The sequence below is a fragment of the Opisthorchis viverrini genome (assembly GCF_000715545.1).
Source record: "Opisthorchis viverrini unplaced genomic scaffold opera_v5_169, whole genome shotgun sequence".
Taxonomy (NCBI): Eukaryota; Metazoa; Platyhelminthes; class Trematoda; order Opisthorchiida; family Opisthorchiidae; genus Opisthorchis; species Opisthorchis viverrini.
Genome location: NW_008751824.1, coordinates 793,613 through 805,741, shown reverse-complemented (window position 1 = coordinate 805,741; position 12,129 = coordinate 793,613). Strand labels below are relative to the sequence as shown.

The 12,129-nt window shown below is 45.4% G+C and overlaps 1 protein-coding gene across 1 annotated transcript; it reads right to left on the bottom strand.

Annotated features, from left to right (window-relative positions):
* Nucleotides 1-11,814: 11,814 nt before the first annotated feature.
* T265_07361 (hypothetical protein) lies at nucleotides 11,815-12,129 on the bottom strand (the record flags this gene model as incomplete). The annotated part of the gene is made up of 1 exon (XM_009172860.1): nucleotides 11,815-12,129. The coding sequence occupies one exon, from the start codon at nucleotides 12,127-12,129 to the stop codon at nucleotides 11,815-11,817; it is 315 nt and encodes a 104-aa protein (XP_009171124.1).

The following is a 12,129-nucleotide window of genomic DNA, read 5'->3' as shown; positions in this document are numbered from 1 at the left end:
GTAATGTGACCCATACCTATTGACTAGGACAATGGAATCAACTAGGCAATCCCAGTAAGGCTGTTCTGCGCCCGACTTCAGATCCAGTCAGTGCCATATGAACATCTAAGGCCTACGTGGTTTGACGAGTAAACGGAGCTGGTTTAGCTGATGAATGCTGATGAATGTTTTACATTCTCTCTTGAGTATATGGATGTCATCCCTTTGGGAGAATGGAATGGAGCATGTTCGTTTGTCAGGGGACCGGTCGAATCGGTGTGTAGTCTGAGTGCAATCTTCCCGTCAGTATCTGTTTTGAAGCAGGGTATTCCGATCCCATAGCACTAGTCAGGTGTCTGTGTGCACTGTGTACGACTTTATAAATCCATAAAATGCGGGGCGAATTCCGCACCCGGTACCTTTCAAAGGGGGCAACTAGCCCTCCTTCGACCATTAGGGTGCACTTGTGCGGCGGTTGAAACCTTTTGAGTTTTTTTTTCAACTGGTGAAACATGCATTGTTAGCTCGGTACTTCTGATGCTCGCGTTGGTGATGCAGGGGGTTCAGCCATGATGGTACCGGTCAGCTTCGTGCGTGAGCTGCTCATGAGTCTGAGAAATTGCTCCGATCGGTAAGAAGTGCCCTTTTGTCTTTGATTTGTTCGCTTGGCTGTAAGCGCTTCATAACCAAGCGAGATGGAATGGCTACGTAGTGAACCGTAGCAGCACGTCAATGGTTGTGCATTGAGTAATGCTGTGCCTGTATTAGTGTACGTGTTGCTAGCCGGGAGTAACCTTCAATCACGATTAATTGTTTGACCAGGCGTGTGTCACCCAACCTCTGCATTTCGACTTCTCCTGTCTAAGCTTTGGCAACCTGGCAGTATCTCAGCCCTCATGCCTCTTCCGGACGGCATGGCAGCTAGGCACCGACAGAGTGGTACAGCTAAACGATTTNTGTGCCTGTATTAGTGTACGTGTTGCTAGCCGGGAGTAACCTTCAATCACGATTAATTGTTTGACCAGGCGTGTGTCACCCAACCTCTGCATTTCGACTTCTCCTGTCTAAGCTTTGGCAACCTGGCAGTATCTCAGCCCTCATGCCTCTTCCGGACGGCATGGCAGCTAGGCACCGAAAGAGTGTTACAGCTAAACGATTTATTTGTTTTTTGTTTTAGGCCTGGGTTCTAAATGGTTGATGTCCATGTACCCCTTGAGTTTGATCTCTTCTGTTCCAATTCATTGATCAGTGCCCCAAGGAGTTCTATACTTGACCACTCTAGATTCCACACTCTGAACTCTGCAGAGGTGACTCAATGGGGATTCTTGTTTCAGTCCGTTAATTCAACAGTCAACTCCATTGGAGTATTTCGGCTAACTGGCTGCTCTTCTCCAACTCAGTTGCTTAGCTCAGTTAACAAACCGAGGATCATCCATGCTGTGTGCGAACAGGTCCGAAATAGAGATGCAAGTAAAACCGTTGTGCAACGCGAAGGCTACCTCAGTTTAATCGGGCCGATATTCAATGCTTTGAATTATTGTCCTGTCTACAGCAGTATTTCTGGAGGATGTACAAAACTGGAGTTTTCGAAACTTGAGGAGGCTGTTTAGTGACAAGTTATAAAGGTTTGTCACATATTTTCGGAAATAATTTTCAACCGTTTGTCTGATTGGTTGAAAAACCATCTTGAAAGAACATTCCGGATGGGATTTTCTACAGCCCTCTCCCTCCGACATACAGCATTTCTCCAGGAACCAGGGAGACAGTCCAGATGCGTATCGCTTGTTGAAGGGTCCGCTATGCTGTTTGGTTACCTATAGTAGTATGAAACTGAACATACCTGCATCCATCCGAGGTACAAGTGTGTGTGGTGTTGCATCAGTTCGTTGTATGAGTAGTTCGACTACGCTGAACTAAATCAACAGGACCGTATAAGCATAGAACCGTAGCGCCTAGTGTGTTTGTGCTTTACTTCGGTGTACGTGCTGAAATTCTCATTTGTACCTCCGTCGTCTTAACGCACCACACCCGAAGGTGCTCTAGTTGACTTTTTTTTATCAATACTGGGATTTCGCCTGTGTCAGAAAGTCAATTATTTGCTAACGTTGCACACCTCAGGGAAAAACATGACACTGGAAACATTCACAACGTCTGGCATAATATAAGACAAATCGGTGCGTTCACAAGAATTAGTCTGTCAGCCGTATACTTGTTTTATTTTCGTCCCATTGTCGGAAGCACAGTGTCACACGCATATAATTTACTGAAAAATTAGTTACCGCTCGATGGTACGGTGGTAAGGTATGGTATTCATTCCCTTTTTGAGTTAATAGTTAAATTACTCCGCTGTGAATTCTCCCCGAGCATGGAAACGACAATGGTGATTTTGTTGTTCTTGAAGCTAACTCCTCCCCCAGCAGGATCTAGGCTCAATAAATTTAACCAAACAAGGAATGAGATCGATCTTCACACCGTTCCTGTACTCTCTTGCAAAACGAAAGTGTATTCACAAACGCCGTACCATGGAAAAAAACAAAAGGAAATATGTTAGTGCTAGCACTAGTGTAATGTAATCATTGCGAGTCACGTACACCTCCAAACGCCCAGATAGACAATCAGGATAAAAACTGGAATTGGGGATTCCACCTAGAACGACTGGTTACCGCATTTTGTGCTCTGACCAAGCGCATGCAGAGTATTGGGGACTCGTTTTAGGAGGCAGGTCGCATTCTTTGTATGCTTTTGCCAAACCTCCATGTGCTCGCAGTGACCTGTGACACCCCGAAAGAGCTTTAATGCATATCTCAAGTTCACGAGAAACTCATTGTGGATTTTCACATCATCGACGCGGCTTTCCTATGATGAAAGTGATTGCTGTAGGTAAAATTGGGTATGTAGCATTTGTATTCACGTCAATCTCGTTTGAACAGTCCTCATCTTGTTTTGCCACATTTATTCTGCCAATTCTATGCCAAGGGGGATGTGCTGGATCCTAGTTTTACTCTCATAAGAGCTCATCAACAGTACATAACCCTAGTTCGTGACGGGATTTTAACGCCGTACATCTGACATGCGAGGCGCGTGTGTCATCACATTTTTGTGACATCCATTTCTCAATGGAAGAAGAAAATTATTCAAAAAAAAAACGAGCGTTCTCGAGCGTTCTGACTAGCATACTGTTAAGTGGACAACTACAGTCTGAGGTCTGCGGAACGGTAACGCATACGGACGAAATTCTGAACTGCTACAGCAGACAGCCATATAAACAGCACTCCATTCGGACACTTCAAGCGAGTCGAGACACACCGTGACACTTTGGAGTGTAAGATTAAAGGTGGAAATCGGCCATACCTGAGATTGTATTGTGAGATCTCTCAAGAACGTTGCTGAGATAACTGCAATAACAGAACGGTAACCTATAAAGCTGCGAACATCTTGCGGACGACACTGTCAAAACCAAGAGGGAGGTTGTATCCAATGGTGACGGACAATGTTATATACCTGAACTGTAGCAAACGCTGTGAGACAAGAGGAAAGGAGGCTTCCCATCGGGAATCATGAACACAAACTCGCCTTTAAAAAAACAAGATCGATTTTTGCTCGTCTCCATTCTCAAAAATTAGAAAGGAAGCCAGTTCGACTGAAACGAAGTTCGCTTGCTAGCGCAAACAAGAACAATGAAAGAACATGAAGCTATGGAAGCCCAGTACTCCACCGATGACATCAATAAACGTGTTTAAATTGACCCAATCTACCAGCTACTGAAGACAAGGAAACTTCAGGCTTACAAAACTCAGCACCTCTTTAGAAGTCATAGTAGGAACTTGTGTAAGACGCAGGATCCTCGAATCAAGCGGGTAAATCAGTTTGGTTGGAATGTCTCTGACGGAAGTGTGTCTGATGAAGTCAGTGCAAGAATCTCAAAGGCTCGAATCACGTTTGCTAATTTGCGTCATTTGTGGCGTCAAAAAGGCATCTCACTGGATCTTAAGAGTCGTGTGTACCAGGCTACAGTAAGGGCTGTGTTGTTGTATGGGTGCGAGACATGGCCTCTGCGGACAGATGATGTGAGGCGTCTTCAGGTTTTCGACCACCAATGCCTCAGAAGCGTGGCTGGTTGTGGATGGCGTCAGCGTGTCAGTAACGAGGCGATTAGGAAACGGGTATTTGGTTGTGCTTCAGGCACCTCAATCCGGGAAAACATCCAGCATCATCGACTGCGGTGGCTCGGTCATGTGCTACGCATGCCGAAACACCGTCTACCGAGACGAGTGTTGTTCTCCGTGCCTCCTTCAGGATGGCGCAAACCGCGAGGTGGACAGCACATGACTTGGCAAAAAGGCGTGAAAGAGATCACGAAGAGTTTGGGTGTTGTTGGTGTTGTGCGACTTCCAGGATGGGGTCCCCGTGACCCCGTCTGTGCTTGGCTGGAGACGTTGCAAGAAATGGCGGCTAATCGATGTCAGTGGCGTTCTTGCTGTCAGTTTCTTTCCAGATTGTCTGATTGAGCGGTTGGAGGTGTAGGCACCTCAGTATGCTTGACAGGCCAGCACTAGGTCCCCTCCCTCACCCACTCTTGTTCTGTTCTCATCACTGTAGGGCTTTTAATACAATTGTATATATATATATAGACAAACCTTATGGTTGTACGGCAGTGAAGCATCAGTGCCAACACTGATGTTGCTGTCTTTGATGATGATGATGATGAATGTCTCCAACCACTAAATCAAAAGATCAAAATGAACAATGAAAAGTCTGATTACCCCTGTCAAACGCAGACGAGCCGTCATAAAGAGAAAGGGGCGCAAGCAGCCAATAAAATCCAGCAAAATTGAACCGCAACGCAAATCAGGAATGGGCCAGTCGAAACAGAAAAAAAGTGGCAAAGTTTAGCGTCAGTATAATCAATCAAATCAGTTCCTTGCTTGAACAGTCCTTTTCTTGTCCTGGCGCACTTTGGTCAGCCGTTATAATTCAAGTTCTCCAAGTGTGTGCTGATGGAATAGTGGTAGCACAAGCATCCCGCTTGTCAGATATATCGGATCCTCATTCCGGGATATGCACTGCTGATGATAACGAATTCCGAGTCGAATGCTTCCCCTCTCATTTGAACAGACCTTCTCCTAAATCAGTTATTCAGGTGAGCCCACACAGAAGTAGGAATCACTGACTTGTTCTCATCAGTCGTGCCTTGATTTGAACTCCGATCATCTGTCATGCGTGGCAAGCGTGCTTCCACCAGCACGCACTGGACGCCCATACCCAGGAGAACTTGTTCACGCGTGATTGGATTAACACCATCCAGTAACTATCCCGGTCGCGCCGATCAACTGATCCGCTTGGCAGGTCTTCGCAGTTGGGTAGTGCCACAGAGGCTTGAAACCAGCTTGGTAACTTTTGGTTGGTTGTAAGGGTTTGCGGTGTTTGTGGAGTTCACACCCAAATCGCTCGTTTAAACAGCCCCCCTCCAGTCCGGACACAATTATTCTCTTATATTTTTGCCTACTCGTGAGTAGTGTAATCAATCACCGTCAGTTGTTTTCGGGCATGGAATGAGGGCAGAATTCCCACCTAACTTTACCAGTTGGTTGGCAGCAAGATGCCTCTGTATTTCATTCCTTGTGGCAAAAAAATCCTGATGCATTCCAATAATTATTACCGGGGCTTCCAAGCGATCACGATGCTCCTGTTTTTCAAGTACCCTTGTGGGGCGCTGACTACTGGCCCCATACTTTGTTAGCCTCGTCCTTCGTATGTTTACCCCTTCACTAAGTTCTAAACTACGTACATCACCTGACCAACTAAATCCAAATTGAAGGTGACTCTCTTGGAAAGTACTGCTTCCGGCACGTGAACAGTGAGATTTTTATGGCTCTTTTCTGCCGTGTATATGCACCGATAACAGAAATCTATTTCATTTCTTGGCAATCTCAGAATCAGAACAGAACTCCTCTCATCGGGGGCTTTTATGTAAGCATTGTAATAAGCAATGTAATTACACTAATATGACGTTTGTTTTTGCTGAGGGTTGTGTATTACCCAGTCCTACTCTCGGCGTGCAAGTTAGTAAATCAAACCAGCTCGAGAGAACCTAGATGCTCAAATGACTTTAGAATCTTTACATAACTTGTTGGTTGTTTCTGGCTTCATTGATACTAACTCGGCCACTCCTGTCTGCTTCATACGGTTTTGCTGACAGCTAGGCATTCAAAGACGCCCTAACTAACTAACTCGACTTGATTTGCTGTCAAACCTATTTGTTTGCTGCCGCGTTATTGTTACTAATACCGTTGTTGGTATCCGACTTCTGTTGAAGTTATAATCTTTGCATTTTTCTAGGTGTTTGATGTTCCGACCGATTCGTAGCAATGGATGCCTGTAGTGCCTGTGGGTAACACCTCTCTCTACCTCTGTTTTAGTACGCGCACAGACATGGAATGCCCAGAAGGCCTTCATTCTCTGGGATGAACATCTTCGTCCGAGAAAAGTTGTGTGATATGAAGGCAAGTTTTTTTTCGATTTTGTGATATTATGCAGGTCTTTATATTGTTATGCAAAAAACTTTTGGTCAAGGTTGTGGAAAATGGAAAATTAAGCGTTTTGTGCCAGAAAAAATATCCTGCAAATTCTACTAGAAATAGTGCGAAAAGCAACTGTGGAAGTTCTATCATGAAAATAAATCGCTTGGAAATATCCCATTGTTGTAATTTCTCTTATGAGAACACCCGCCTCTGAAATTGTCCCAGCAAACAGTGTTGGTTCATTTTACTACTGGCTCCGATTTGTCAATTCAAACGACTGATCTCGCTACATTGTCCCTTAACTTGACCGCTAACTCAGTCAGTAGCGCTTGCTTGGACACCAACTGGAAACTAGGATGAACTAACTCGAATTCACCGTTGTTTTCATCGTTATTCTGGAGCACAGTTTCCTTGTACGATCGGTTTCTTAGAAATTTTTATGGAACCCAACCGCGGTATCTCCTGTCGGCTTCGGCTACCTGACAGCCCTCGCGTTTCCTTCGGAGGACACGGCAGCTAGACACCGAAAGAATCTGACAGGACGAATGGACCTGTCGGACTACAGGCAGTTCGTGTTCAGACTCGGGAGGGCAGCAAATGCTGTGTTGAAAACCGGTTAGTACACATCATGAATTAAGCAGGACAGACGGTCAATAATAGCGCGGAGCAGAAAAAGGGACATTGGGGAAGCAGAGATTCCGATGCGTGCATTCAGACAGTGTAAATAGGTTGTACACAGAGATTACGGCGCAGCAGGCAGCCAGTACTTTCGAGAGGCAATGGAAATTCTCGAAAATCGGTATTGAGTGAACTGGGCACATGACAAACTGTTCACCGTAGTGACATCTACAGTAGGTGTACGGTTGCCTTCAATGTAGGAGGGCGTTTGAAGAGACCTACCGAAATTAGTCCCTTTTGAAAAATAGTTCACCTTTGAAAAAAACCTCGAAGAACTACTAACAGTAACCTCTCTTTTAAAGGGCTGTCGTTGCCGAAGGTAGCGACTGTAAATGAGATTCTCCTCGAGTAGTGAGCTTATCTTCCGTCGTGCGGCAGTGAAGCATCAGTACCAACACTGATGTTGCTTTCTTTGATGATGATTATCTTCTGTCATTGATGATGTGGCTTTCATACGACTTTTTTAAGTCGCTTTTTTGGATGACATCTGTAACGACGTAAAGATAGCTTGACTCGAAAGCATACTGTGGGTCTGTTTTCTCCATTCCAGTTTTGGTTTTCATAGTTACATGTATGATGCGCATACGCTTGTCCTTTCAGGATTGACCTTTCCCCAGAGGGGACTATCTCTGAAGGGTTCACTCAACGGTCTCATCTGAGGCAACTGTTATTATATCAAGTTATCGACACCGATCATATCCCATAGAAGCTTGTCTCCTGACTTTGGAGCCTCCCCATCCCTATGATTCATGTTTTTCATGTTTTCAGGGTCAACCGATTCGGAAGGTCAGTGCACGGTTTAAGGAGGCCGTCGAGGAGTGGAAAAAATTATCCTCGACAGAAAAAGCCGTGAGTCCATCGCGTCGTCTTGTTTGTTTTCTGATTGTTGGTTTGGATGAACTCGGTTCATTTTCCCGTTATTTTAGTCTAGTAAAGAGTGAGCTGATTGAACTCGCTGTTACTGCTGACATGTCCGAATATGTAATCACTAAAAATGATAACGCGCCGGTCGGCTTTTCCCTTACTGACCATTAGAACATGTTCGTGGAGGCAGTCAGGTCTATGTTAGATGAAAGTCTGTTCTCATTGGCTCAAGTTGGCATGATGATTGGCTCCGTCCTGTAGTTGTCAGTGACCGTAGCATCCATCGAATGCCTCAACTTCGTTGATGAAATTGTCACTTTTCGTGGTCCAGCTGGCCTCATTCACTTTGCTGTCACTAACACCAACCGCTGGAACCATACAATGAGGTGTATCACCGAAGCCGTAGATATTTGCTTGCCAACGAGACTGACACACCTGTAGTCAGCCCAGTGTGTCATCAACGAGTCATTTCAGGCGTCATTAGCTCGCAGAGGCTACTCTACTGCCAAGCACTGCTTGATGTGAATGGTCAGCCGTTTGCTTGTTTGCCTGTAATCTTGGCTTTCTGATTGTGGTTCACAGAATGTAGGTTGTGTGTGAACGTACGCAGACTCGATTACTGCTTTCAAATTAACTTATTTTCCAAAACACTTTGACTTGCACCGTACCCCTGGTTGCACCCCTGGAAGCCCTCGTAGGTTTTCCTATCTCTACATGTGCTTCACACCGTGGCATAGTTTTCAACAGCGAATATTCCAGAGGATTCCATGTGATTTCTCTATCTGTTGGTGGGATTATCATGCTGCATGGCGCCCAATGTCCTTGATTTTGCAATGTTCCTCTTTCGGTTAGACCCATATCCACGCGGCCGTAATAGAGGGATAATACGTTCCCCCAACCGTACTCCGCTTGATAAAAAAATGCTGCCTTAGGTTTTGTACTGTTTTATTTTGCGCTACAATAGCTTTGGCTTAAGCTATTTCTAATGCGCGTCAAGGATGTTGTTCTTTTTTGAGAAAATATTCACTTGACAAGATCGTTAAACGGGTTATAGATGAGATGGAAGTGTCGGTTACTAATTTGGAACAAGTGCCTATTGGTCAACTATCGGTATCAACAGTTGTAGCTGTTTATAAGTGAATACGAGGTAGTACAGTTAATCTATTTGGCATTCCGGTGGACATGGATATTTCTTATCAGGCGTTTGCAGACTGTTTGGGCACCTGGTGCACCTCGCCTTGCGACCACCAGGGTGAGTCACCCATTCTGGTACGAGCGCCTGCTTTGCATTCCACAGGCGGAGATAGAGTTAGTCCTGCAAAACAACCCACTGCATTTTTAGTCCTGATTGGACCCCATCATATGAATGCAGCATGATCCACTGTATATTCCTTTGGTGAACTGTCTTCTGCGGCAGTAGGCGGTTTCCAACTAAGGAATCACTGGAACTTGGTGTTGATATTCCCTGCTTCCCCTCGAGCTGCCCGCGAGTTTATGGATGCAAACTAACAGCCTCCAATAAGTTCCTGCCGGTTCACGTACAACTTCAGTTCATCCCCTCACCCGGTCATTATTGCCCCCGCTCCCATAGCCATCACTAGATTAGACTTCACTGAGTATATTGGATTTGCTGTCGATTTCTGTAGTTGGACCTCGCTGGACGCGGTGGATTACGTCACCGCACCCTGTGACCTTCCCCAACCCTATCCCTATGCCGAGGCTCCCGAATTGATATCCAAAGTTCGACTGACTTCCAAAAGAGTTCCGTCCCTTAGTCAAACCGCCTGTCTCCTTCCGGTGGTCACCGCAGTTGTGCACCACATCCGCACTAGTTGCGCAGTCGTGTTCGCTCGTCCCCTAACCAGCTCAATGTCACCAGGGGACAGTTTCATTAGGCGCCTGGCTTTAGCTTCATTCGGCAATCCAATGCAATCGTGCCAAACAGCTGTTCTGCTTCAAACACACGATTTTACAGCCATTTTAGTTTGTTTGATTGCGTGATCTGTTGTGTACGCACACCATCATATTCTTGTCGTTTACGGGGACATTACCGTCACCATTACCACAGACACTATCTCCACTGCAGAGATTTATGCCTCACTTAAGTGCAACCACTTCTGGCTTATCTTTTCTCTTTCAACACTGGAACGCCGAAGTCATTTGTCTCTTCAATTTTGAATTTCAAACACCTGTATCTCCATGAATCAGTCGTAATCATCCCCGAAGATCATGCTTCTGTAGGGCTTCCCAATTCCGCCTGAAACCATTGACCAGTTGACTTGCAACTGCATTGATATCGTAATTTTTTTTTCTATATCTGGGTGGCGAAAACCATGTACTGTGAACTTCATGTAGTGGCTCAGTACTGTCTTTCCCCTTTTGTAAGTGAAACCAGATCCACGTAAGCTGACGTTCCCTAACAAGGTGGTCAATGCATCGTAGGCTTTTCTTCGGTTCGAAGTAATATGCTACTCTTGAGATAGCTAAAAATTCTTCGACCAGTCATGACCGGTTTCGTCCTTCTTGGGACTCATCAGCTAAGCCCAATCTCCCAGTTTCCATCATTCTTATGTTCTATTTGAACCCCAATTGCGCGAATTTCGACGGGTACACTCAACGGTAGACTAATTTGGTTTTCATGGGGGGATCCTACGAGGAACTGTTTTTTCCGAATTGTTCTTCATTTAGTTGAGTTGGTTACAACGTTGTTTGATAGTCACAAAATAGTATGAACTAGGTTTGATTTATCTCAACTATGAGTATACTTTGTCAAGCCGATTCGACTGCGAACACTCGCACATACTGAATGCACTTGCAATGTTGCAATTGTGTTCGGATTTCGCGTTTGCCATCCCTGATTGACATCCTTTTTCAGCTGTATTATAGTGTGGTACTATCTAGTGTTATTCTATTTCCCGTTCCTTGCTTCATCCGCGAACGACATAACACTTAGTGCGCACAGATGATTCCCCAAAACGTTAGTGGTTCCGTTAGTATGTTTATCTCGATATCGCAGCACGAATAAGCAAGCAAAGCTCCCCATAAACTAGAAATTTTCTGCGGTGAGAGATGTTATCAAATAGACTGTAAACTCCAAGTTTTGCCCTTTGCGCTACACGATACTGCAAGGCCACGTTTGTTATCGGCTTTATTCATCAGCCTTCGACCTATGGAATCTGCGGTAATCCCCGATGTACCGTCAAACATCCGGTTTACTGGATGACAAATTGGGTGGCGAAAAGATTTGTAGCATTCGCTGCTCCTGCAAGTCATTTTCGTCTCAGTATTCCATCTTGCAAGGATTCCAGTGTTCCGTAAACGGGGCCTACCGAGGTCAAGTAGTGGTGAGCTGCATTTTCTTAAACCTATCCCGAACACCCATATGACAATCAGCGCGCCATTTTTCTCGCTACTGATTTTCATTTAGTAGGCTAATAAGGTTCCAAAATCTTTGCTCCACGGCTCGCCAGCATGGCATCTCGTCATCTACAATCGTCGCGACTGTTCGGTCGCTTTCTGCTGTCTGTCAATCTTATGAATAAACGATCAGCAGTTAGTACGGAACCATACAGAGAAGTTCAGTATAGTCATCACTGAGCCAGTCATTCACTGTGGGATCCGTTTATTGGTACAGTGCAAATTGGCCCATGAGCTCCGTGGCCCAAGGAGCAACCTCGGAGTCTTTGTTTTATTGCTACTATCATTGGTGAATACTCAATGTCCTTTTGAGTATAAGGGGTGTATCATTGTCCGACTAGGCGCGCTGAATGGGTCAGAGTTCACCTGGACGACGTTGGCCATCCAGTATCCAGTACTCAGTTGCTAGCGGAAACAGGGATTCCACCCCATCTGACTGTTTTTTCTGGGTCCGCAAGTTCTTCAGAGCATCTGCTTCGCAACGTAGAAAACTAGAATTCACGGAAGTGGACCGGGTGTCATCAGAATGCTGAGTCACTACTAATCGCCACGCCAGAGGTAGCCGAAGCGTCCTCTTGTCGCTGATCAACAACTGGAGCGTATCCCGCTCTCCGATACCCAGTAGACGTTTGTGGTTAGACCTTCCAAACCCGCTCACATTGAAGCACAT